The sequence below is a fragment of the Phoca vitulina genome, unplaced genomic scaffold (assembly GCF_004348235.1).
Source record: "Phoca vitulina isolate PV1807 unplaced genomic scaffold, GSC_HSeal_1.0 scaffold9, whole genome shotgun sequence".
Classification (NCBI taxonomy): Eukaryota; Metazoa; Chordata; class Mammalia; order Carnivora; family Phocidae; genus Phoca; species Phoca vitulina.
Genome location: NW_022589712.1, coordinates 7927767 through 7955578, shown reverse-complemented (window position 1 = coordinate 7955578; position 27812 = coordinate 7927767). Strand labels below are relative to the sequence as shown.

Below are 27812 nucleotides of genomic sequence, written 5' to 3'. Positions count from 1 at the left end.
ATGGAGGAATCTCTGGTCTGGACTTGTATCATCACAGCAAGGCCGTGGCAAGAGTGGTCTCTCTTCTTAGTTTAAGGGACTGTCTAGTTTCTTGACTTGGAGGTAAATCATCTTTTCTTTATTTTTTCTTGGTCTGCAGTAATAAAAAACATGGAGAGGGGATAAAGAAATTGTGAGGAGGCTGAAAACCAAAATCAAGTGGGTAAGAAATAAATGGAACAATGAATGGATGTAAGCTTTGACCAGGCACAGTCTTGCAGTGTGTTCTGAGTGGTGATTCCTAAAAAGAAAATTGACAGAGCTTGGTGAATAACTTATGTGATGGAACAGTTCCAAAAATGCTCTTCTGGGAATGGGACTTGCCTATGTTCCTTATTTAAGGTGGTCACTTTTCTATGTAATAGAGGATGCGGGTAATGATGACATTAATCTTGTATCAATTAAAAATGATGATTGCAAAATCTAGACACCATTGTCATTAGTTCTTGTAAATACAATTTTAGAAATTATTCTTACCGATGCTTATTTATTTTTCAACAGTTGGGCAAGTGAAAAATCAAATTGCAAATTTTCTCAATCATCCTATCTTTATGAATACTGGGAAGTTGCTGATACTCATGATAGAAATTCTGCTTTCTTCATCCTGCTATTCCCAGACATGCCTTTTGGACATGCTCTGTCTGATAATAATATTGAAATCTGGAGTGGGGCTGCCCCCGTGTCCCCCAGCTCCTCACAAAATTTCCCTCGCCTCGGGGTGTTTAGTCCTGCCTCAGCTTCTGGGCCAGTCTGAGACAGGGAGTATAGCAGAAGCCCACCTGAACCCCCTGGCGGTGCTGGGGTTCTCTCAGCCTCCAGATGTAGGGGCCCAAGGAAGTCGGTGGTGCTCCCAGGGTCTCTATGCCAACAACAGTAACAACAAAAGCAGCAGCAGCAACAACAGAAACAACAATAGCAATAGGAACACCAGCAACAACAGGAATAACACCAACAGCAATAATAGTAACAACAGCAACAACAGCAGCAGCAATAGTAACAATGGCAACAACAGCAACAACAACAGTAACCACAGAAACAACAGGAAAAACAACAGCAACAATAATAATAACACCAGGAACCACAGCAGCAACAACAGGAACAACAGCAGCAACAATAGTGACAACTACAGGAACCACAGCCGCAGCAGCAGTAACAACAGCAGCAGCAGTAACAAGAGCAACAACAGCAACAACAGCAGCAATAATAGTAACAACAGTAGCAGCAACAATAGTAACCACAGCAACAACAGCAGCAACAACAATAACAACAGCAATGACAATAGTAACCACAGCAACAACAACAGCAGCAACAATAGTAACAATAGCAACAACAGGAACAGTGGCAGCAGTAATAGTAATAGCAGCAACCACAGCAGCAACAACGGTAACAGCAGCAACACCAGCAGCAGCAACAATAGCAACAATAGCAATAGCAACAATAGTAACCCCAGCAACAACATCAGCAGCAACAGTAACAACAATAGCAACAGCAGCAGCAGTAATAGTAACAACAGCAACAGCAACAACAGCAACAGCAGTAGTCATAGTAACAACCTCAACAATACCAACAACAGCAACAATAGCAGCAACAACAGCAATAATAGCAGCATCAACAACAATAGCAGCAGCAACCATAGTAACCACAGCAGCAACAACAGCAGCAGCAACAGTAACAACAATAGCAACAACAGCAACAATAGAAACAACAGCAACAATAGTAACCATAGCAACAGCAGGAGGAGCAATGACAGTAACCACAGCAACAACAGGAGCAGCAGCAGCAACAATAGTAACCGCAGCAACAGCAGCAGCAGCAACAATAGTAACAACAACAGCAACAGCAACAAGGATAGCAACAGCAACAATAGTAACCGCAGCAACAGCAGCAGCAGCAACAACAGTAATCGCAGCAACAGCAGCAGCAGCAGTAGTAAGGACAGCCTGATGGGAAGCCTCTTACAAGTAGACGTTTATGTGTCTATCACGGAGCTGCGCTTCCCTATCTCAAAAGCATTCAGAATATATTTTAAAATTTGATTTCCACTCAGTTACCTAGTTACCTGGTTTACAAAGCAGCTATGAAAACTATGGATAACACGGTGGCTATTGGGCATTTCCAAAGTGCCAGGCACGTTCCATGCATGTATCTCATTACAAAAATCCAGTGAGTAGAAACCATTGTCCCCATTTACAGATGAAAAAACCAAGGCTTACAAGAGTTAAGGCCGCATGATGGGAAATGTCCAGACCTGGCCTATCAGACTCTAGAGCTCATGCCCCTGCCCACCACACCTTACCGCCTTCCCAGCAGGGGAGCTGGCTGCACAAGCCTGGAGAGCCCATGATTAGCGATGCTGTAGAAGGAACTCAGCATTTAGTCCACAGCTATATGGGGAGCACCCGGTCTGTGCGTGCCAGGTACTGTGCTGAGTCCTGGGGAGACGGCAGTAAATGGGGCACAGTCTGTCTTCAAGGGGAGGCTCGTGTGCATGGGAAGCTTCCCTGAGATAGGGGTACGGGGGGGCAGTTGGTCTAGACCAAGGATCTCAAGCTCAAATGTCTGCATGCACCAGGCAGAAAAAACAAATGTGCTAGGCACGAGATAACGGGGAATGTGGCACTGTGGCCTCCTCCAGCAGCCACGCCCTTCCAAACCCTCAGCCCCCTCTCAGCTCCTGCAAGCCATCAGCAAGAGGAAATGCCTGTGCCGGTTACCAAATCCTCTGAATTGTTTTTTCTTTAAGAAATCCTGGAAATCCAGTTTATGTGAAATTTCCCACTTTAAAAATACCACGTGGGTCAAGCAAAGCCCTTGAGGCCCTGATATCCTGTGGCTCGCCAGTGAGTGACCTCTGGCTGAGCTCAAAGGCCTCTTGTAACGCTGAGCTCCAAGCTCTAGGACAAGCCTCAGACCATGGAGATTCTTCCGTAGCCACATCTGCTCGGGTGCTGAGTATGTTAAATGGGAACAATGTGTAGAACGGATAAAATTCAGTTCAGCTCATGGTGCCAGTAGGCCGGAACTGGAGTATAAATAAAATGAATAAAAACATCTAAGCATACTGCATAAAGAAACTTGTGGACAGTGTGTCCTATGTTTCTCTTCATTAGACTTTCTTAGGTTTAATTTTTGAATAGGTTCATATGGTCCAAAGTTTGGAAAGTAGAAAAAGGTATGCACTGGAAATCCCTCCCACCTGTGTTCCAAAGCCTCTCATTCCACAAACAGCCAATGTTCTGGTTCTTGCATATTCTTCCAGAGATACAGGTAAAGATAAATATATATATTTACATACATATATTTATATATATATTTACATATATATATTTATATATATATTTACACATATATATTTATGTATATATATTTACATTTATTTATGTATATGTATTTACATTTAACACATATATATATTTTCATTCCTTTTATAGAAATGGCAGAATATATACTTTCTATATTTTCCTTTTTTTAAATTTTTTAATTTATTTATAAAGTAGGCTCCATACCCAGCATGGAGCCCAACGTAGGGCTTGAACTCATGACCCCAAGATCAAGACCTGAACTGAGATCAAGAGTCAGATGCTTAACAGACTGAGCCACTCAGGCGTCCCCCTTTTTTAAATTAGTAATGTATCTTAGAGGACTTTCCTTATCAGTGTGTATAAAGCTGCCTCATTCTTTTTAATGGCTATATGGTATTTTATTGAATGACATACCATAATTTATATAACTGGTCTCCCAATCCATGGGTATTTAGGTTGTTTCCAATCTTTTGTTACATAAAAAATTGTCTTAAATGGTAATCCTGTACATATGTCATTTTGTACGTGTAAATTCCTGGAAGTGTGGAATTGCTAGGTAAAAATAAATACACAGGGGCACCTGGATGGCTCAGTTGGTTAAGCGTATGCCTTCAGCTCAGGTCATGATCCTGCGGTCCAGGGATCAAGCCCTGCACCAGGCTCCCTGCTCAGCGGGGAACCTGCTTCTCCCTCTCCTTCTGCCCCTTCCCCCGCTCATGCTCTTTCTCTATCTCTCAAATAAATAAAGTAAAATCTTTAAAAAAAAATAAAAATAAATAGCCATTTCTGATACTCTTGTCATATTGCCATCATAGAGATTTCAGATGTGTACTCCCATTGGCAACGTAGGACGCTGTTTACCTACATTCTTCCCCAACACAATGTTACCAAGTGGTTTGATCTTCAACAATCTAAGTTGTGAGTAGTACAGTGTTCGTTGGTACTTCTCTCACTATGTAGGAAATGAGAATATTTTCATCTTTAAGAGCTCTTTTTATTTTCCTTTCACTGAATTATGTGTTCAAGTCCTTAACCCATTTTTTCTTTTGTGCGGTTCCTCTTATGGATTTGTTAGAGCTCCTTATATATTCAGAAAATTAGCCCCTTGTAGAGGAGCAAAAATTTTCTCCATGTTTGTTATTATTACTTTTTTTTTTTTTTTAGCTTATGTTAGTTTTTCAATAGAATTCTTTATTTTTATAAAGGCAAACTTATTGATCTTTTTAAAAATGGGTCCTGGATTTTTTTTGCCGTACTTACAGAGAGACCTTCCCCACTATGAAAGTATAAGGGTATTCTTCTATGGTATGTTCATTATTTTACTGTTTCTTTGTATTTTCTAGTCTTTGATTTTGTGTGACTTGATCTCAATGGATGGTATGAGGTATAAGTTCAACCTCATGTTTTTTCCAACTGGCTACAGAATTGGTGCAGACCTGTATGGAGGAATTTCAGTTTCCTACCTCTGCATGTTTTCAGCTTCGTCAATAGTCTCAGGCAAAGCCTTCCCTTTGGTCTCTGGGAGCAGCAACACCAGTCCCCCAGCAACCAAGCCAACCACCGCTGGAAGCCAAACAGATGCAAATTACATTAGGAACTAAAACAGGCAGGCTTTATAATCACAACTCCCCTTACTTCTTAAAAAAAAAAAAATTATTTTTTGTGATATTCTATACTTACAGATTTCTTTGCTATCTCTGACTGTCCTATAAATATTTTGCTGATTCCAAACTCCGTTGGATTACAATTCCTTATAGGGAGATGAAATACTCAACATTTTGAGTCAAGGTTATTCTAAGCTAGAGAACATTGCCATAATATTAAGATACATTGGAGTTAGAAAATAACTCTGAAAAAAAAAAATCAACTCTTAGGAAAGGAAGAACATAACCCTGCCAATATAAAGCACTTAGTAATGAGAATGAGTCAGAAACTTGGAACATGACTAGCACCCGGAAGTAGTGAATCATATATCATTGCATCACAGCATTTAAAAAGTATAGCCAGGCCTACACTTTTAGTGTTTGAGAAATTCCTTTTGTTCCTTTTTCCTTTGTCTCCAGCTGTAATTTTTTGCACATGCTGGGGAGTCATAGTAAACATTAGAGTGTTTATATGTCTTTAAATTCCCATTTACGGTTTGGGATTTTAAGGTTACGTTTTATGTTTTGCGATAATCGAATGCAGGAAGTAGATGTGGGGTCTTCATTGGTTTTGGAGTTCCAAAAAAATGCACACTGGCCTCTGTTTTTACATCTTTACAAAATGACAGGAATCGAGGCCACAGAGCTCAGTGGTTCAGGACTCTGGTTGTAGCTCTGGGTGCCTGGGATCCGGTTCTGAGCCCCCACTCACTGGTCTCAGAGCCCTGGGAAGTTCGGTTCCAGACTCTTGGCCATAAAGTGGGGTGATATTCCCCCCTCACACGCTTGTTCTGAGACTGAAATGCATTCCTGCTTGTTACGTGGCAGAGTCTGCCACAGAGTTAGGAACGGAGTAGCCACCTTCAGAGTCTCTCTGGACATCTAGAGATTCACTTGGCTGTAACTCACGCAAATAATACACATATTCCTCTGGCTTTGATTCTCTGCAGTGAGTGAATTAGGAAGAGAATATAATGGATTCATCAAATGATCATCTCTTTAGCTTTTTATATTTGCAAAGATAAGCCTCATTAACCAGGGTATTTCTTACCAGTTTTTTTCCAGTGCTCTTTCAACTGTTCATTTGATTTTCAGCCTTTAGATAATCGCTTCTGGCTATTTCAAGACCACAATCAGTACACCATTATTGCGGGCAAAAGAAAGGGAAAGGAGTAAAAATGGAAAAGTATTTGTTTTGTTTCCTGCTAGCTACTCAGATTGGTAAGAACAGAAGACGGAACTACAAGCATCGATAACAGTGGGAGTAGTCTTTGAGTTTACTTGAAACAGTGAAATGCAATTAAAATCCTTGATCTTTCCCAGGGGAAGGTGAATCCCTGAGGGAGGGTCCACAGAGAGGCTCATCTAGGTCTGGACTTGGCATTGCATTGTTCAATGGTCCTTAGAGAAAAACGAAGTCTCTGTTTTCCACCCAGAAATGTCTCACTGACCCATCGATCACTCACTGCCTACCTAAGGGAATGACCAAGGTTGAGGTGTCTCCACCTTCCCCCTTGGAAGGAAGGAGTCCAGAGGGTGTTGTGGTATTTCCCCAAGATGGAAAGAAGGCTCTGCGCAGGTCCCTCAGCCAGTGTTGGGAGACGAAGATGCCCGGGGTCCCCGAAGTGGTACCAGCCACCCTGTTGCCAAATCATGCTTCTGCCAGGATAAAGAGCTTGTGTTCTATCAACTTTGGCCATCTCGCTGTTGCTAAGTCACAGCATAGAGAAATTCACTGGGTCTGTTTTGAGGGTGAGTTTTATCAGCAGTGTGGAACATTTGCTGGCTCATCTACAGAAGTGGAAAATTTCCCCCTCACAAATCCCTTGAGAAGAGGAATGAGCAGAGGTACTTGTGTGTGACAATGAGCGGCATTAGGAGAAAAGCCATCTGGGTGCGCCCCCGGTGTGCAGAGCGTCTTGTCATCCCTCCCCTCAAATTAAGTAAGGGTTGTAGGCCCATGGGGAAAACTGCTATATTTTTGTCAAATTAAAAGCGGCTCCCAGTGGGTCTAAAAGAAGACTGAGCTGGGTGCGTTGAGGTCTTCTGGCTAACACGAGGAGGCGAACGCTGTGTGCATGAATCTGGTCACCCCTCTGCACCCCTCTGTGTGGTGCACAGGAGAGGGTCTGTCCCATCGTCCACAGCTATGGGGAAAGGAATGGACACGAATGAATGGGAATGTCCACGATTCCCGGACCCCTTTCATGGTCTATAGTAGTCACGTTCAACATTGGCCTCTGTGTGTTAATTGCTGATAGTTAGATTTGTCCCTGTCACCTTCCATGCTGCAGGCTGGGCGGTGGGGGGAGGGAGCGGGCTCCGCATTGGTACATTACTTCAGGGTTGGAGGGAAGGGCTGTACCAATCCTCCTTAAATCTAATAGCCCAAGGGATTTGGGGAAGGGGTGCGCGACATTAGCGCCATGACGCTAATGCATTTCCTTAATGATGGTCTTTGTTTCCCCTGAGTTTTGAAATCGCTCTTTGCAACATTTTAACTGCCTTTCTTTGAAGTAATGAAGTGAAAAGTTTTGTATTTTCCCACGTTCGGCCGTCAAGGAGGCAGAAAGAGTGAGCTCCGTGACAAAGAGACCCAAGGAGGGGTGGAGATCGGTGAGGAGAGAGTTAGGGGTGTTCTTCAGGCAAACGGCTTTCCACCTCACTCCTTCTTGAACTTTGTACCGCTGAGGCCAGGAGTCTTAGTGGCTCCCATACTTGGGTCTTAGTAGCTACTAACAGTATTACGTATGCTAGTATTACTAACGCTGAGAGTAGTACTAATTACTAGCTGCATTCGGTAGTTGCCAGTAGGCATGATACCTATTTTGAGATGTAACAAAGGAGTCCCTAGAAAAATAGGTTTTTGTTCAAAGGTGTGTCTGAGGGTTTCTCACCAAAAACCACCAGCGGAAGCTCATGCCAGATGTTGGTGAGCCGGTAGACCAGGAATGGCGTGATGATACCCCCGATGTCACACAGGGAGGAGCAGACGAGGACACCAAGATTCCTGAAATGCAGGGAACTGCTTTAACTTCCAGCTTCTCACGGTACAGTACTTATCTCCTACCCCACCCAAATAAATCCTTCCCCGAGTCACTGAAACGTCTGCAAACTGAAAAAAAACAGCGTTCACGTTGTTTTCAACACACACAAATGGTGTATGAGTCATAATTCCACTCATATTCTTGTTGTACTTGTTTTATATTAGCTTTTTGGAGGATTTTTAATGGGGGGGCAATTTTCACTTTTTACTTTGGTCATCTGGCTTCCCTGCAGTGTTCTATGTATGGTCTTGTTCGTACGGTTTCCTTTATTTATTTATTTATTTATTTATTTTTTAATTTATTTGAGAGAGAGTGAGTTAAAGAGAGAAAGAGACAGAATGAGCTGGGGGGAGGGAGGGCCCGAGGGAGAGGGAGAAGCAGGGTCCCCGCCAAGCAAGGAGCCCGATGCAGGACTTGATCCCAGGACCAGGGGATCATGACCTGAGCAGAAGGCAGACACCTAACCGACTGAGCCACCAAGGCGCCCCCCTGTTCATACTGTTTCTGATCACTCTGTCCCATGGCCATTTGGTAATCCCTCTCTTGTAATCAGTGTCTTCTGTTCTCACTACACAGTGACTGTATTTCACCCCAGCCTGTAACTGTGAGATGTGGTCTGGCTACTGCCTTTAAATGTTCTTATCCTCTCTTGTCCTGTGGTTTGTTTTGGTTTTTGGTTTTTCTTGCCCCATGTTTTGAAAAGGAAGGTGCCCTCTGCTGGTGCTTGTGGTAGTTCTAGCCCGTAAGCAAATGTCCCACCCACCCTCTTCATGGTGCGGAAAACGTGCTCACCTGATGAATGTGGGGTACAGCTCCGCACTGACCAGGCAAACCATTTCATAGGCCATTGTAATCCCCATTCTACCCAAGCACGCGGCTGTGACTCTTAGCCACCGGAGATCTGTGGGGCAAAAACGCACCACTTACGTTGCACATACTCCCTGGTCTGCACAGCGCTCCAGAGGGGAAAGTCCACATTCCAGAATGGGATGAGAATCAACATTCTTCTTCTCTAAACTCAAGACTTCAGAGCAAAATTTCCCATGTTTGTTAGTTTTAACCTTAGGCATGATTCTAACACTCTCTTTAGAACTCAGTCATTAATGACAACAGGATTGTACCAAAGCTGGGCCAACTCTAGTTTATACAGGCCACCCAAAAGAAACAGCAAAATATGGGCATATTTTAAATAACTGCTAATGACTAAAGGGTTCAAAGAAAGCTTCATGTTGCCAATAGGATTCTGTTGTACAGGTTTTTCTCCTCCTCATTGAGAAAGCACTTGAAAAGGAAAGAAAGGAACTGAATAATTGTGCATTGGTTGCATTTACCTAAGCTTTCTTATTTGTTCTGCAGGATGACGCAGGGAACTCAAGGGAGTTGCCTAAACAGTATCTGGAAAATGCTGGAATAAGACTTCAAGCCTGGGCCGGCTCCACCCCAAAGCCCATGCTCTCTGTTCTGGGCCAGCTCCATGGCCTGTGGCACGTGTCCTCTTAGTCTCTTGTTATAGTACATTAGAGAACAATCAGGTGTGATTATGTTACAGCCGACGACCCTTGGGTACAATTGTTCTTAAAGACAGGGTGGCCATATGGGTTTGCTCAGGAAGGTCCCAGATACTGTGTTCATTCTTTCCAAATTGACTTGGATGATGAATTACACCGTGTTACTATCAGAGGGTTGTGACATCCCTCTTCGTGCAGCCTTGGCAGACAAGACCCCAGCATGGCTCGACACTCACCCTCAGGGATGAAAGCCGAGGTGAGGCAGGCTGCTCCGGCCACCAAATTTGATGCAGCCCACGGAAACCGACGACCTATACGGTCAATGGTGAGGATGATGATGAGCGCGGCCGGGAATTCCACCAGGGCAGAGTAGAAGAAATCCAAGTAGATATTGCTCCCCGCAAGGCCCATGTGCATGATGAGGCCTTGGTAGAGAACAGAGCTCGTGAACCTGAGCAAAGAGGAGAAGCTCAGGTCAAGCCAAGCACCAGAAGCAAGTCATCAAAAAGCAGAGGCTTCTGGAAAAAGAAGAGTTGATCGTGGGTCATCTTTCTTTGTCATCTTCTTATTGCTTTTCCCTTCATTCTACTGCTTTTCCATGATCTGAACCACGGCGGTGGCTGACTGTGACCCCAGAACCAGGAAAGGAGAAGAAAGGAGGACTGCGCTCCCTGGCCAAATTGGAAAGTAGAAAGAAATGTCTTTCTAGGGTGACTTATTTGGTAAAACTGTATCAGGTTATTAGTGATTGTTAATTATTTCTCTCTTTGTGATCCTCTAATGGAATTGGGATCAAAGGGATTGACTACTTAATTCAAATTTTAGGAAACCAGAGACCCAAACGGGTACAGCCTCCCTTCCTGCTGATTTCTCTTCTGACACAATATAGACAACATTCTGATGATGTTTTTTGGTTATGTTTTGTTGACCAGAAGTTATCTGCAATGGCAAATAAGAGGATGCTTGGCAACAGTCACAACTATTCAGAAAAGGAAAGAAGGGTATGAAGCCAACTTTCCCGGCTGTATTTCACAGGTAGTATTGTCAGGGTTGCTAAATGAGTTCCTGAGGAGCCTTGCTTCTGTCCGTGATTCCAAATCTTCGCGTGGCTGGCGTGAACCCGGGACACACTGAAAGGAAAGCGAGCTGCACCAAGGAAGGCTCGGTGCAGGGTGAACGGCTCACAGCTCTAGGAGCAGCCTGCAGACCGTGGAAACAATCGTGCGTCAGCCACCGGACTGTGGAGCCAGTGGATTATTCCTTGTGGTTTATTCTCCTTCATAAGTTTATTTCTTTCTCCAATAGACAAGAAAGGGAAAAGACCCTTCCCTTGCTAGCCCCGTACAATAAGGAGAGATCTATACTCATCATAGGTATAGAACCGGTAGTTCTCAGGTTGGGCTATATGTCAGACTCACCTGGAGAATGTTAAAATATTGGTGCCTAGACTTTCCCTGGGCCAATTCCATCAGTATTTTCTGGGGCCAGGGTGGGGGTCCTGGCGTTGTTATTTTATAATCTCACAGGACGTTTTAAGGCAATGCCAAGGTTGAGGACATACTTATCTATGCTTTGAGACTGTAGGCTGACTTCAAACACCTGCCTGAAAAAATGGTATCAGAAAACACGGCTATAAATGAGTCCCCTTGCTGCCCACTGTCCATACTTATACTGGAGCTAGGCTGTGACAGTGCTGTCTTGGTCCCTCCCCTAATGTGGATGACGGGGATAAAAAAAAATATACAACAAAAAAAAAACGTGGGGCGATTTTAAAGTGAAAAACATTCCTTACCAATTGTACATCAAGATCAAAGTGTGTTTCCTTATCTGAGGGGTTCTGACCAAGTCAAGAAATGAAGGATTCAGCTTCTTGTCAACTTCCTCTTCAGGTCTGAGGCTCTAGGAATGGAAACAGGAGGAACAGCTTTGTGTGGTGAAAGACAGTGTCCCCAGGTAAGACAGGGAATCCCGACACTACCTGACACCTGCTGAGGGCTTCTAATGAGCCTTTCACACTTATTAGCTCATTTAACCTTGGCTATCCGGGTAGTTCGGTTCCATCTTTTTCATCCCCTTTCACAGAAGGGGAAGCTGGGCTAGGGGGAGTTAGGTCACTCATGGGCATATGTCCAGTGGCACTGGAGGTCAAGCACAGGGGAACAGAAGAAGGCCCAGCCCAGGGGCCCTGAGGGCTGGGGGCACCGGGCGTGCTCCCTGCTGGACCAGGTGCGGCCCATCGCTCAGGAGGCTCTGCTCCGGGACTTTGGGACTAAGAGCAGCTCGGTATTGCCTGGAACTTGTTGGAATGAAAGACCCAGGGCCCCTGTCCAGACACGTTGAACTGGAATCTGCATTTCGGCAAGGTCCCCAGGGGCATCCTGGGCACAGGTATTAATTAACGTTTGGGAAGCCCTGCGCTAGAAGAGAACAGTAGGTGGTGGAGTTGAGATTCAATCTCCAGGGCTCAGGAAGCAGAACCTTTGCAAAAACCACTTCTTCCTACAGCCACACGGGAGGGTGTCTGCAAGCCCGAGGAGCAGGGGAAGAACCTCCTGCAGACTCACCGCTCTCATGTGAATGAACTCTGCACTTTGGCCAGACTGTGACTCACGTGTGCTTTAGTCCCTGACCAATTTCTGAAAGGATCTGAAACTTAAGAATCAGGGCTATGCTGGTTATCCGTGGAAAAGGGGATCTACCCCAACCACCCAGAAACCGGAGAGGAAGTGAAAAAAAAAAAAGGCCTCCGAGTCCCCAAATGCTCACTCTAAAGTCATGTAAATCATAAATGCTTACAGGTAACCTATCTTAGATCCTGGAGCAGAGACGATTACTCTTATTTTTTTTTTTTTTAAGATTTTATTTATTTATTTGAGAGAGAGAGAATGAGAGAGAGAGCACATGAGAGGGGGGAGGGTCAGAAGGAGAAGCAGGCTCCCTGCTTGGAGCAGGGAGCCCGATGCGGGACTGGATCCAGGGACTCCAGGATCATGACCTGAGCCGAAGGCAGTCACTTAACCAACGGACACCCCCGTGTTGTGTTTTATTTTAAAAGACAGGAGACTGCTCACAATGTTTTGGGACAATTTTCTATCCAAAATGTTTAAAATTCTAAGAAATGATTTGTATCTGAAGACTCTTCCCTCCGGGGAAAAGCCCCCTCCCTGAGCGTGCAGATGGACACCCGGGGAAGGAAAACATCAGGTACCTGGGTACCAATGCCCACCACAGCCTTGGGTTGCACACGATAGAAGCTTCTCGTTTGCCTTTAAATGATTTTTGGTCTCCTTTTAGTTTTATGTTTTTGATTGATTTAGAATTTTCTTTACCAGGGACCATGAGTCCTAGCACGACAGAAATATCCTGTTACATATGGTGAGCCCCTTCTGCGACTCCCTATTGAGAATGCATGGCTTTCCCAGATCCTCCTGTTCCCTGATCTGATAGTTCAGCTGCTTGCTTACCTGAAGGGAGGCCGGCAGAGATTTTCCATTTTTCTTTGCGATGTACTTAATGACTCTCATGGCTTTAGCACTTTTGTTCTGGGAGATCAGCCACCTTGGAGACTCAGGTATGCACCTAGGGTATAGCAAAATGTTACCAGTGCTGTTCAGTACGGGATGAGGGCGTCTTCCTGAGCCTCCGTCCCCAGTGGTCATAATCAAATTTCTGCAAGGGATCTTACACAGTGAAGTTCGGTTGGATCTACAAAGGAGATAAAATTGTGCAGGGGCTGCCCAGCAAAAGAAATCAACAAAATGAGAAAGCAGCCTACTGGATGGGAGAAAATATTTACAAATCATATATCAGGTGAGGGATGAATGCCCAAAATATACAAAGAACTCATACAACTCAACTGCAAAAAAAAAAAAAAAATCTGATTTAAAAATGGGCAGAGAATCTTAATATAAATTTTCCCAAAAAAGACATTCAGATGGTCAATAGGTACATGAAAAGATGCTCAACATCACTCATCACCAGGGAAACACAAATTGAAGCCACAAGGAGATGTCACTTCACATCTGTTAGGATGGCTAGAACCAACAAGATAAGAAATAACATATGCTGACCAGGTGTAGGGAAAGGGAATGCAAACTGGTGCAGCCACTGTGGGAAACGGTGTGGAGGGTCCTCAAAAGATTAAAAATAAAACTACCCTATGATCCAGCCATTCCACTTCTGGGTATTTATTAGAAGGAAAGAGAAATACTAATTCAAAAAGATATACACACCCCTATGTTTCTTGCAGCATTATCTACAAGAGCCAAGTCATGGAAACAACCTAAGGGGGTGTGTATATACATATATATATATATATATAATGGAATATTATTCAGCCATATAAGAGAATGACGTCTTATCATCTGTGACAACATGGGTGGGCCTAGAAGGTATTATGCTAAGTGAAATAAGTCAGAGAAAGACAAATACTGTACGATCTCACTTATACGTGGAACCTAAAACAAACAAAGCTCATAGATACAGGGAACAGATTGGTGGGGGAGGAGGTGGACAAAATGGGTGAAGGGGTCAAAAGGCACAAACTTCCAGTTACAAAATAAATAAGTCCTGAGGATATAATATATAGTATGGTGACTATAGTTAATAATACTATATTGCATGGGGCACCTGGGCAGCTCAGTCAGTTGGATATCTGCCTTCAGCTCAGGTCATGATCCTGGGATCCTGGGATCGAGCCCCGCCTCGGGCTCCCTGCTCCGCGGGGAGGGGTTATGGTATATGGGTTTTTCCTCCTTCACCCGCTGACTTCTATTCAGCCTTGTGCAGGAACCTTGCAGGTCCCGTCTTCAGAGAGTTCCCAGTGGGACTCTGCAAAGCAGGGGTCAGCTGAATATCCAGCCAGCCCTGTGCTAGAGGGACGAGAAGCAGGTTGGCTGGGGCTGGGCACGTGCTGAGAGCTGACAGCTGGGCTGCAGGGTTGCTGGTGGCAGGATGCGGTTCCGTCATGGGGGAAAGCAAGAACTTTGTGTATTATTCTGACAGCTGATTTCTCAAAGAAGGAGGTAAGAGTTTGAGGCAAGCTGGTGGATCTGGGCGGACACAGGGAGCCCCTGGAGCTCCTTGAGCAGGACTCCAGCCACTTGGATCTGTGTTTGGAGACCACTCTTGGAGCGGCTGGCTCAGGGTTGATGGGAGGAAGAGGGACTGGCAGGATGGAGGTAGCAGGGCTGGCCTGGTGGGAGCTCTGGCCTAGAGCCATGTGGGCCATCACTCTGGGAGAGAAGGTTGCTCTGAGAGGTGGGGCTTAAAGGAACTCGGGACAGAAGTTTGTGGGAGTGCAATGGAGAGAGGAATCAATGACAACTGATTAAGATTTGACATTAAGAATGGAAATGTGGTGAGCTCAGCCATAATCAATCCACAACTCACAGAGCGCATCCCTTCTGCTATGATACTATAGGGCGATTTTTCTAGATCACATTTGGTGCACAGGTTGAGCCCGGTCACCCACACCTCAGGAAGCAGGGTCAGTTCAGCCAGGTGTCGCATGAGCTGAAGGGCCAAGAAGGTGAAGGACTTGGGAACCAGATCAGAGAAGACAGGAACCATAAATGGCTAGCCTACAGGTGGAAAGTCTGGATGGACTCTCAGAAGCATATCCAGATAGTTCAAGAATTGCCCAGGAGAATAGAAATTAATTTTTTGAAGCTCTAAGTGCAGAATTGGGAGCCCTGGGTACACTTGCCGGGAATGTAAATTCTGGCTCAATGAGAAGTCTCTGGAACGTGAGCTTCGGGTTCTACAGTAAAGTGGCTTGCTTGATGATGAAGTAGGAGATAGCCATTAACAGTGTTCAAGCAGAAGCTGAATAATCATCCCCTGGGGGTGTTGCTATGGGGCTCTGGCCCTGGACAGGAAGCTGAGCCAGAGGGCCCCTAATGGTACCTGCCCTCAAACAGCTGACAGCCTACTGGGACAGACGGACAAGTCCCTCAGTGTCAGGTGAACAGCTGATCTCAACAAGCAGTAAGATGTGAGGGTTACAGAGACGTGTGCGTAATGCCACGGGGCAGGGGACAGTGGCCCCACCAGGGCAGGCTGATCAAGGCCAGCCTGCACAGAGTGCCTCCTCCGGTGACTGCCACATCCCCTCTGCCCCCATAGCTCCTGCCTTCTAATCATGGCACCCCCTCTCTCTTCTTCTGTCCTGGCTCCTCATCCTTAGCTTGCCTTTTCAGGATTTGGTGTTTTCTTGTGATCTACCCCATTTCCTTCCTCTCCTGACTCTGCTCATTTTCTCTGAGTGATTGCCTCCATCCTGTAGCTACAACAAAGACGGGAATTTTACTTGAATTCCTGATCCTTACGTTCAACCACGCCTGGCTATGCGCACGTTCATGTCCTTTCCGAATCTCCAACTTCGGCATGTCCCAAGCTCGCCTCATCCTCCCACCTTTCAAACCCACTCCTCCTCCTGTGTTCCTTACCTCTGAACGGTGCCCCCAGCACATACACACAAACCTCTGCTCCACCCACGAGGCACCTCCTCTCTCTAAACCTTCACATTAAGTCTCCACCAACCTCTGTCATTGCTACCTGATGCAATGTGTTTACAGTTTCCTTCACTTGTCTTATTTCAGGCCCTGTCCTCTCTTGCAAGGATTATGGCAATAGTTCCTTGCCTAATCTCTTTATCCCCACTCTTCCCCCCAAACACCTGTTTTCTACTCTACATTGCCAGTGATCTTTTAATGATGGTGGTTGCATCATGGAGGTTATAGATTTGTAAGTAAATTAAATTTGATTCTATTGAGTAAAAATGGCAAGAAGGAGGGCTCCAGAGGTGGTCAGAACTTGGATAATAGGTGTGTCTTTTCTGTTGTGCTAAAGCATCAGGGAAACAAAACTGTTGAAAGATTTTGAGGCAGGGGAGGAACACGGTGGAACTGGATTTTAGAAATGAAACTTGGATTGGAGGATGGAAGAGCAAATGTTGAAGAAACCAGGAAGAGTCTATTGCAGGTGTGGCGTCAGAGACATAAAAGAGGAAGAATGGATATGGGAGGGGGGTTAGGGTTAGTCTCAGAGTTTGACCAGCTTTTGGAGGAGAGACAGGCTTCCTGGGAAGGGTTGAGATGCTTAATTCTTAGACAAGACGACTATGGAAAGAACAGATGGATACATCCAGAAAGTGGTTTGTTGCATGGTAGAGGGATTTGCTTGATAACTCAGCATTCCTCTTGCTTTATTTCGGGTAACCTCACATTAGGGATTTCTGATAGTTTCTTCTGTTTCCACTGCTTCCATGGTTCCCTCGGCAGGGGTGACAAACATATTTCGCATGCCCTGGAGACTCTGATTTGCATGGTCTGTCTGGGGTGTCCTATTGGCCTGATCTGGGAATAGGACTGATGGGATTGATTGGAGATACCTGCCTTGGGCAGGGACATGGAGAAGTGGTGACACAGTGCTACACTCCATCTTCTCTTACACTAAAGTCTCCTCTGAGCAGGGAGAGAATAAGAATACTAATATTGTCAATCTCTGCCAAGGGCACCACAGTCACTAGAAGTTAATTTAAACACCACATAAATTGGGGTGCCTGGGTGGCTCAGTGGGGTGAGGGTCAGACTCTTGATTTCGGCTCCAGTGGTGACCTCAGGGTCATGAGATCCAGCCCCTCACTGGGCTCCGAGCTCAGCAGGGAGTCTGCTTGAGATTCTCTCTCTCCTTCTCCCTCTGCCCCTCCCCCACCTCACATGGCCTCTCTCTCTCTCTCTCAAAAATGAATCAATAGATCTTAAAAAAAAATAATAAACACCACATAAATAATGTGAAAAGACATAAATCTAAAACTCTTAAGCCCAAAGTAAAAGGACATTTGATTTCTAGAGAAGAAGACAGATCGAAGCTCATGTTTTTTTTTTTTTTAATCCTGAAACATGGACCTGGACTTTTCATGAAAGGAAAGAGTGAAGGACACCTTGGAATTTGGAAGGATAGTGTGCATTAGGGGAGGCAGCCTTTTCAGAGAAATGAAATAGTTCAAGTTATTTCTTTTTTTGTTCCAAATGGACTTACCAGTAATAGAGCAAGAAGCAGACGTTGGGCAGAGTAACAGTGAGCTGTAGCCACCTCCACTGAGGAAGCACATAGGCCAGCCCAGCCAACGCCAGGAGCCCCGCGGTGAAGGCCACTTGGTAAACAATGCCCACCGTTCTCCGATAGCTTAGCCCGACAAATTCTGTAACTGCAGAGAGAACCCAAATGGTCAATGCAAGTCGGTAGGACGATGGCTTGGCTGTCCAACTTTGGGGAAACGAGCATGCCAACCTTGAAAAAGAGGCCAAATTCTAGAAGTTTTTTAAATAGCTTTCTGAAAGATTCTAAACGTTCCTTAGGGCCTATTTTGTTATAATTATTGCTGTCACATTAATTAATCTAAGATCTTGTAATTCCACATTGGGTGGGGTGAGAGGCCCGCCAGTGTGAGCAAAATGTGTGATTTAGAGAATAATTTCAAGGGCAAATGCAACTGGATTTCAGATACATGCAAAAATTTTTTTGAAGCAATCTAAAGTTGTTTTTATTTTTTTAAATTGTTTTTGCCTTTAAAAAAAAATCCAGTTGTTTTTATTTGCAAAATTTTGATCTAGAGTAGTAAGGCAATGGTAATTTAAGTCCTGAATAAATGGATCAAAGATTAACTTGAGACTGTAGGTGGTTTTTATGTAAATGAACATCTCAATACAGCTCGTTCTCTTATATGAGTTAAATATTTTCTTGGCAATCCCGATAATGTGTGTAAATGGCTTGGAAACCTGGTAGTGGGTTTAGTGGGTTTCCATACTGATTGGTTAACTAGTACTGGCTTGCAAGAACTGATTTTTAAATTTCCAAGAATTTTGCAAGGTGGTTATTAAACCCATTGGTATCTTAAAGTCAGTCATGGTGGGAGTATTTACAATTTAGAAATCAGACAACACCAAAAATCAGGGCTTTTTGTTTTCTAAAAGCAGGTTATCAGCACACCACTGTATGTGGTAGAATCATCAGCTTTCTCCCATCCCATGACTGCATCTTGACAGATGTGTGAAGTCTGTGGTACATGGATTTAGGGGATAGTCATTTCTATATCACAAACATACTAGAATTTAAATTCCAGCTATTCCATGAGCCACAGACCTTTGGCTTTAAATGTTTAGTAATCATAAAGACTTCAACTATTTATAAACCATATAGAAATGCCCTCAAAAGATATTTCTATATATTACTGCAAATGATCAAAAAGTATTTAAAACAAAGTTAAGCGAAAGTCTGTAAGTGCTCAATAAATAGAAATATTTCGAAGTGGTTGGGGTCACGGACGGGGTCTGGGGATCATGGGGCAGAAAGAGGTCAAGCAGCAAGGTGTACCTCAAGGACAGTCAGAGGGACTGGAGAAGAAATTAATGGGCAGAAGGCTGAAATTTAAATTTATACAATTAAATTATACATATTTCTACATATCATGTGTTCTAAAAACCAAATTACTGATTGAATAACAGTACATTAATAAATTACTTCACTGCCCACATATAGATTAAATGTCTACCAGGACAGCACATAATAGCATCCAGCATCTTTCTTCTGAGTTGCAAATTAACTTTACCAGGTACAATTTTAAGCACACATATTCTAGCTCCCATGGGTAACCAGGGTTTTATGATGGTGATGGTTTCAATTTCAAAGCATCCATTTCCTTTCATTGGATGCTATTTGACTGTTGCCAAGGGAAAAGAAAGATGGAGTTCATTCCCAAGATCTGATTAGGATGCTAATTTTTCTTAATATGGCTTTAAAGATGCTATGCTGTTAGGATTCAAATATTCTCCTATACTTCATGGATCTTCCGCATAACTCTGGCTGCTAATGAGTGGGATGGAAAGATATTCCTCTTCAGACAAGTGGCTGGGGAACTTAGAGTCTCCACAGTGCTCATGTTCTCCCTTTCCATGTATATACAGTGAGGATAACAAGAGATTTCCTAGAATCCATTTATGCAAAGCAGTAAAGTCCCTTATAAGTCTAACATATCTGTCACCACTGAATTTTCCACGTGTAGGCCTGGTAGGCTAGATCTTCTCTGTGTGTAACACCCCAGGGTACAGAAAACTTTTTCTTAAGAAGTTATATTAGAATCTGGATGGCTTGATGTTTACCCTCATTTCTGTCTTCACTGTTTTCTTTAGAGGAAGAATACAGAATGAGTGGACTGAAAAGATGTTAGAAATCCTTTTGATACAGAAAAAAAAAAAATCTCGCAACATTTTCTTGAAGCTGGGTCCATTTTTTGGCACAGCCCCCTCCCGTCTCCTGAGGATTTTGGCAGCAACGTGGCTTTGTTCTCACAGCCATAGCCACGAGCAATTCTTACTCAGGATGTAGCCTATTAACCAGCCTGCCTTGCTGACCAGCCCCTGGATCAAGCGGAAAATTAACACCCATGTATAGTTTGGGGAAACAGCCATGAGAACTCCAGATGCAGCATTTATGAGGATCGTCACCAAGAGGCAGAGCTTACGGCCAAACCTGCAAGGAGAGAAACAAAGAGAAAACATAGAATAGATTAGATTCATGAAGGTTGTAGAAAATGGCGCGGGAGTTACAGAAATCTTAAGGGGAGGTTAGCTCTGAATTATGCAAACTCAGGAGGCTCGGATTGATGCCCACCAAAAGAATCCCTGACTTCAGGTTAGTTTGCTTCAGCACTTTTCCCCAGGGCACTCTGTGAAAATTCTATGCACAATGAGCCCCATTCACCCCAGGGCTAGAGAACCTTCTCAGTCCCACACTGTGGAGGGTATTCAGGCAGGGGGTGATTCTTCCAGGCCACCCAGTGCTGAATGCCCTAGGGGCCCGTCTGGGTCTTCCATCATCGTAGGAGCAGGGGCCTTTGCACTAACAGTCTCAACCAACTGCCCACCCAAGAGTTTTTGCTTTAGGAAAAAGAATTCAGTGTTTAATGTACTCCCCCATCCATTTTCAACACTGCTTTTGGACTTTGTGGTATTTGCATGTCTCCATGGAAAAGGTCTCTGGTGTCAGCTGTGGGTGGGGGTGGGGCATCTTTGTCCTGGAGTATCCCAGCAAGGTAGCTTCCACACCTTTGGTCTGAGGGACTTGGTTTTCATCAGCTGAGGGACCTAGAGAGTGTCCCAGGACACAGAGGAGGGGAAAACTTAGAGACCTGGTTGAATTTTGGCTTTATCACTTAGTATAATGTCAGCCAGTTACTCAACCTTTCTCAATTTCCTCATCTGGTAAAGACCTATCTATCTGACCCAGTTGACAAGAGGATTAAATGAGATATTACACGTAAAGAGCTAGACACTTGGTCACCCCCATTTCCTGCCTTCTGTTTGTAAGGCAGGCTCTCTGAAAGTTGACTTGGGACAACTCGTTCATATTGTCATCATGTCATCATGTCCACCTTGTTTTGTTCTAAGAGACACCCTAATTGGCCGTTAATGGGTATTTTAAAGATTCTTCATAGAAAGTAGTGTTTTATTTAATCTTTTCGTATCTACTTCAAACTGAAGAGTCATGAGCACTTTATGTCATTCACTTTGCACATTCGATGGTGGATGAACATTTTTTACCAGCCGTTCTGCTTGTAGGCATCTGTATTCTAGTGTCCATTTCAATATTAACTGACCATGTAAAAATAATCTACAACATCATTAACAATTATTTGGGATGTGAATGTTTTAAATCTGAAATTTAGAGATTAAGCAGTCTCATGAGTAATTAATGTAAACTGGTAAAATTCTTAAAACCCTCTTTTGGCTATTCAGTTCTTTTTTTTTTTTAAGATTATTTATTTATTTGAGAGAGAGAGAGCATGAGAGCAGGGGGGGGGGGAGGTCAGAGGGAGAAGCAGACTCCCTGCTGAGCAGGGAGCCCGATGCAGGACTTGATCCTGGGACTTCAGGATCATGACCTGAGCCGAAGGCACTCACTTAACCAACTGAGCCATCCAGGCACCTCTGGCTATTCAGTTCTTAATTCTCAGTTAATGGTTCCCCACTGTAAATATCTGCTTCCTTGGCCTTTTTTTAGAGATAGAAAGAGAGAGAGAGAGAGAGCGCAAGTGGGGAGAGGAGCAGAGGGAGAGGGACAAGCAGACTCTGCGCTGAGCACAGAGCACAATGTGGGACTCCATCTTACGACCCTGAGAACATGACCTGAGTCGAAACCAAGAGTTGGATGCTTAACTGACTGAGTCACCCAGACACCCCTACCTCCTTGGCCTTTTATTCAAAGTCTTCTAAAGTCACATCTCAACAAAGTATTTTAGCCTTTCTTCCCATGTTCTCCCACCAAATCCCTTTCTTTACCCCCGAGGAGTTTATAAACATTTGCTCAGGGGATAGCTCTCTAGCTTCCAAAGTTGACTTGGGCATACCATAGTAGTCCTGCTCCTGTAGATGGATAAAATCCTGTGGATAAGAGAGTATATTTACCTTTGGAAACTCAGAGCATGGAAACCTTCAGAAAATCAAAGCTATGATGCAAAAAAACTTCAGTGGGGGATATGTTCCAAATAAGGACATAATGTTATTACAAAAATATGGCATGGCTGGAAGAAGTTTGGGAGATCTAGGATAGTGGTTTGAGACTTCTCCCTGCAACAGAATCATGTAAGTGATTAAATGAAAAATAAAGAGCTAAAACAGCAGAGTTGGGTGGACTCCAGCACTGCTAGCTTCATAAATCCGTTAGTTACTTACTACTCAATGTGGCCCAAGCCTCATCAGCATCACCTGGGAGTGGTTAGAAATGCAGGGCTCACTCTAGGCCCCACTGGATCAGAATCAGAGTTCTAACAAAATCCGGGTGGTTTATATGCACATTAACATTGGGAAGCACTACTTTCATTTCACTGAGTTTCCTCATCTGCAAATTGGGGATAAGAAAATCATTTTTAAAAGGCTGTTTTGAACCTAAATGACATATAACACATCTGGATGCCCAATATGATGCCTGGCTCATAGTTGGTAGTAGAGAGCTTGTTTTGGAAAGTTTCACATAGTTGGGTAAGTTTGACAATGACCCACTGGGACTTTGATTCTGCTCTGATCTAGTTCCATCATGAAATATAGACAGTGGGTGCTGGCACTTGAGAGCTGATTATTAGGCTTTCAGAAAATTTTCGAGCTAATTGTTGAACACAGTCATTGTTAAAAATTACATCATACACTTAAGTAAATTATATTAAAAACAAGTGTAATAAATATGCAAAAACATTGTTTCCTAATTATTTCACCATGTTTGATGATTATCTATGCTCGTGAGATTATTTACTTGTGTCCTTTGTATCTGTACAGTGGAAATACTGGAAAATGGTGCATATTTCTAGCCAACTCTGTGTTCAGTGACCTCATTTTTTGGTAGCTTGAAATGACCGTAGTGGGAGTATGTACACCACAGAAATCAGCAAATGCTATATATCAAGGCTTTATCCCTCAGAAAGCCAGTCATTGAACTTTTATAAGCATGCCACTAAATACAGAGCTTATAATTACTGATCAGTGGAGTAACAAATCTGGAATTGGTGAGAGATTACTTTTTCGTGTCAGGTGATACTAAAAAACATTCTTTAGGAGGTCTGAATGATGACATAAATTAGACATATTATAAAAAGTTTATTTTCAAATTCTCTAACACATGCCCATCCTTCCTTCCTCCAGTCCATTTACAAACTGACCTTCGGAAAGCTGACATGGTGTAAACCTCCGTATCCTCATTTACAACCTTTTCATAATATCCTTCTGGTCTTCTTCTAAAAGCTACCTTAATCAACCGCTGGTTCATATTTTTCAAAAGCATCATAGAAGACAATCTATTTTATTTAATGTTGGTTTAATCTGTAGCATAAAATGAGTTTCCTTGAGATTCTTGTACCCTTGTATAAGATCTGAATATTGTCCAGAAATAGGCACCAAGTATACAAAGATAACTTGCCTTTTCTTTTTCTCCCACTGGCTGTTGTCTTATTACCCACTCTCACATGCATACCTGAGTAGAACAGAAAGGAAGAGACAACAACCACCCAAACTTCAGACAACTTAAGAAAAAGAAATGGAGGTTTGGATATCGTTTTTGTGGGGAAGAATAATGAGTAATCAACTTTGCATAGGAGATTTCAACAATAGGAACAAAACAATGAGGTCATCCAAGAAGGTGGATAATTGACTCAGGATTATAAATCAGGAATGCACTGTCAGTGGGGAATTATAACCGGTCTCCTACTCCTTGAGTGGGATGAGAGTAATTAACTCATTTATTTAACCAGCTGTGAAGCTCAGCCACCTATTTGCTCACTTCCAGCTGAGTGTTAGTATCTCTGCCTTACAGGGAACGAGGGAGCAGAGAGGGGGTAAGGAGCCGATGGGCCAGACAGACACACTGGAGCAAGGCAGACTCCAGACTGTCCCTTGCCGGCAGCTCTCCTGACTTACAGGGTCTTCTCCAAACCACAGACCTCACTTGTGGGGCAAGAAAAATAAAAGCCGATGACCTTCCTCTTTACCTCACAAGCCTCCCACACAAAGGAAGAACCTTTAAAGGAAGACTAAGCGGACAGTTACGGAAGTGGCGTGAAGGACGGAGCTGCCCTGTGGCTCAGTGGCCTCAACTGCCCTGCCCCCCTCCCTCCTGCTGCCACAGTGGGGGCCCAGGCTATGAAACTGCGGATGCCCCTGGGAGAGGATAGATTAAGTTATTGTTATTAATCTCTAACTCACTTGCAGGTTTTCCTCCAGCCTGACAATACAGCATAGTCAAAGAAAATATTCGATTTACATTTAATATAATGCTCATGGGTTTGGGTTTATTTGCATTACAGATATAGTTGGGGAGGGCAACAAGCATAAAGTGTATTTGGCATTTATTTCAGAATTAAATATGTATTTATATTTTGTAATAAATATAAATTTATTTTGTAATAAACATAAATATAAATTTATTAAACAGATTAGACTACATATATTTATTCTATAGTTCTATATCCTGAGCTCATGGGTGACTGGTTATTAAAGAGAATGATACTGTCCGAACAGTTAAGCATGGTGCCTGGCACATGGACAATACCCAATAAATAGTATTATGAGTGCTAAAGTATCAACTATAAAGCAAATTTTTCTGTTCATTTCCCTTTTGAGGACTCCTGAAAACATCTAATTGGCCATCAACCTGGTAAAGATGCTTGTTATATAGAACTTTCAGCACTGCGAATCTGGGATTACAAAGTGATGGATAAATAAGACATACAGGCACCACTGGATTCATACAACTCCCTGAAGACTAGCTCCCTGAAGACACAGACCATCTAAGAGGACCATTTGCTATATGTTCTATACAGAGAGGTCTTTTCTCTTCTCTCTCCAGGGACACTGACATTATGGAAGTGGATATTTACATCTGTCAGTGTAGATGGACCCAGTTTCCCTTTTACCAGATTATATCCTGGGTTCCACACCTATAATTACATCTGGCCCCAGGACCCCAATTCAGTACTCCTACAATGCCGAGGACCAGACAGGGACAGCCACAGGGAGAGTCTACACTGGTTCTGGGTGTAGGAGAGGCAGGCAGAGGAGGGAGAGTTCAGGGCCCTGCAGGCTCACAGACAGGGGAATGATGATGAGGCCAACGAACTGGGAATCACAAAAAGGATCAAGTCATCTATGACTCTCCCTTCTGACCCTAACCCACAAGGAAAAACTGCTGCCTAAGGTAGAAATGTTCCTCTATGGCCCCAGGGAATTGGAAAATAGTCACATTGGTCGTGCTCATCAAAGCAGCAGAAGAAATCTCAAATTGTCAAAACAACTGACATGAGGCCAGGAAATTGTGGTCTTTGTGCCTGGGGAAAGGTTGCTATTCAAGCAGGGGCAGGTGAATCCAAGTGCTTCCCGGACCTGCAGGACTTCTTAAATTCCACCACATTCGCACGGCACCTACCTGTCTGCTAGGTAGCCGATACTCACAGCACCGATAAAAAATCCTACATTCACAGCCGACTGAAACAGGTCCAGCATCCAGGAATCAGCACACACTAGGTTAAACTGCAGAGAGGCAAAAGGTTTCCCAGGTCAGGAGAGAAAACAACATCCTATTAGACACAACTCAACCCAGGGAAACTCATTGAATATTCCTTGCGTTGAACTGATGTGGCTGAATGGCATGGCGATAAACCAACTGTTTCTTGCTTATATGAATTTTCTTTACACAACTGGAAGACTTGTCCCATAATCTATTTAGCATTCCCTCTGGAAGTATGTCATTAAGCCAAATTCTGTTGTTGGCTAAATCAGCTGAAATCAGGTTTCCCTTTCTTCTTAAATATATATATTTTTAAAAGATTTTATTTATTTGAGAGAGAGAGAGAAGGGGGGCAGAGGCAGAGGGACAAGCAGACTCCCCACTGAGCAGGGATCCCGATGTGGGCTCTATCCCAGGACCCCGGGATCATGAGCCAAGTGGAAGGCAGACGCTTAACCCACTAAGCCACCCAGTGCACCCCCCTACTTTTCTTTCTAGCTTTAATACACAGAAGCAAATGGGTGTGTAAATAGGATATAAATGCTGCCCCAAGGTAGTTGGGCTGTTTAGCTTCTCTTTGCTGTCTCTTTAACAGTAGGGGAAGCAGGAATGTCTTCGTAGGCTGTTACATTTGCTCTCATTTGGAACAAGAGGCAATGTTGAAGGAAGAACAGGTGCTGGCCTGGAAGTTGGGGTATCTGATTTCCAGAGCGAACTGCTAACTCTCTCACTCTGTGGCCTTGGGCAAAATTTTTCTCAGTTCTGGGCCTCAGCTTCCTCATCTCTGTATGAAGGGATGAGATTAAGCCATGCTATATAGCCTCTTAAAATTGTACGGTGTTATATCTATGACCTGGATCTACGGTTTCACGTAACTATTAGACCATTGGAGAAAAGCTCCTCTGCCTAAAAGTCTGTTCATACAGAATGTCTTCACATTATCCAAGCCGTCCTTTTAAATTAAGCCAGGCAGCTGGCTTTCTCTGGAGTTTTAGAATAATTGCATCCTCCCATTTTGCTTTGTCCCCAATAAAACCAGGTCTCCACTTTTTTTTGTTTTGTTTTGTTTTCTCTATATTCATTAAGATGAGTCTTCATAATTAGATGCTAATGTCGGAATTTTTAATAAAGGAATAGTGCCTTAACAAAAGCTCCAGCCCCAGAAGGTTTTATGCAAATGTTTTGAGCAAATCAAAGAGAGAAAAACAGCCATCAAGAGAAAAACATATCCTATCACAGTGAGGCAACGTTCAGGTGAGTTCCATGAGCTCCCAGCTGTCCGTCCGTTATGCAGCTGCCAGAATGGAGGGCTTTCAGGAAAAAAGAGGAGGCTTGAAAATTTTCCTTTTCCTGGAATTATTTCGAGGAATCTGCTATGCTTTTGCTTGTTTCTTACCACTGAAACTTGTGTGCATTGGAATCATTCTTGTCAGAATTTGATGAGGTTTAACTACTTCACTCATATTCCAGACAAATAAGAGGCTGCATGTTTTTGTTGGAAACTAGGATTTTATAAGATTCTCTGAGTCCAAAGAGCATGTCCAGACAGTGTAAGAACTGGGCCTTACCGGCTTCTTCCTTAAGAAAAGCTACTCTATTGGCTTTTTCCTAATGCAAGTCTTGCACTCACTTACCTCGGTCACGATGGACGAGCCCTGCGTGTTGTACACCCAGCCGTGGCGACAGGGCCCCAGCGGCAGGTGGCTCCTGTTGGTGGCCAGGTCTGCCAGCGGGTCCACGCAGCTGAGGGCGCTCCGGTTCCAGTCCACCTCGTAGCCGCGGCACTGGCGGGGGAAGGCCTCGCCCATGGCCCCCGGGCCGGGCACCGTGTAGTTCAGCTCGTCCGCCAGGCTCCAGCCACATCGCCGGCTCAGCTCGGCCACCCCGGGGCTCAGGCAGCGGTGATCCGGGGTGAAGCCCAGGAAGACGATGCCCACGTAGATGGGGGTGAATGCTGCAGAGAGTAGAGCTAAGAGGAAAAACGTCTGTTTCTGGAAGAAGTCAAATTCCCCTATGTGCTCTAGAATGTCATCCATGGTTGGCATTATTACGAGAGGCAGGAGGAGTCCCGATGCTTTTCCCTGTGCTGGTACGAGTGTCCCTGAGCCAGGCCGTGGCCAGCTCAGCACAGCTCTTGACCAAGAGTCAAAGGGTGGGAGGGAGTTGACTTTAGAAAGTGACCAGCCTTTGATCCAGACCTTTACTTGCTCGGGCTAATTTCCA

At 44.0% G+C, this 27812-nt stretch overlaps 1 protein-coding gene across 2 annotated transcripts; it reads right to left on the bottom strand.

Moving 5' to 3' along the window:
* Positions 1-66: 66 nt before the first annotated feature.
* SLC22A2 (solute carrier family 22 member 2) lies at positions 67-27812 on the bottom strand. 2 transcript variants are annotated; one of them, XM_032408280.1, is made up of 11 exons: positions 27224-27634; positions 25509-25612; positions 19918-20072; positions 17583-17751; positions 13004-13118; positions 11332-11438; positions 9776-9990; positions 8824-8932; positions 7882-7994; positions 4805-4904; positions 67-133 (listed from the first exon to the last, which is right to left on the bottom strand). In XM_032408280.1, the coding sequence occupies exons 1-11, from the start codon at positions 27632-27634 to the stop codon at positions 67-69; spliced, it is 1665 nt and encodes a 554-aa protein (XP_032264171.1). The 2 variants fall into 2 exon arrangements, with proteins under 2 accessions (XP_032264171.1, XP_032264172.1); XM_032408281.1 differs by lacking the exon at positions 67-133 and having other exon boundaries at positions 4801-4904; positions 27224-27812.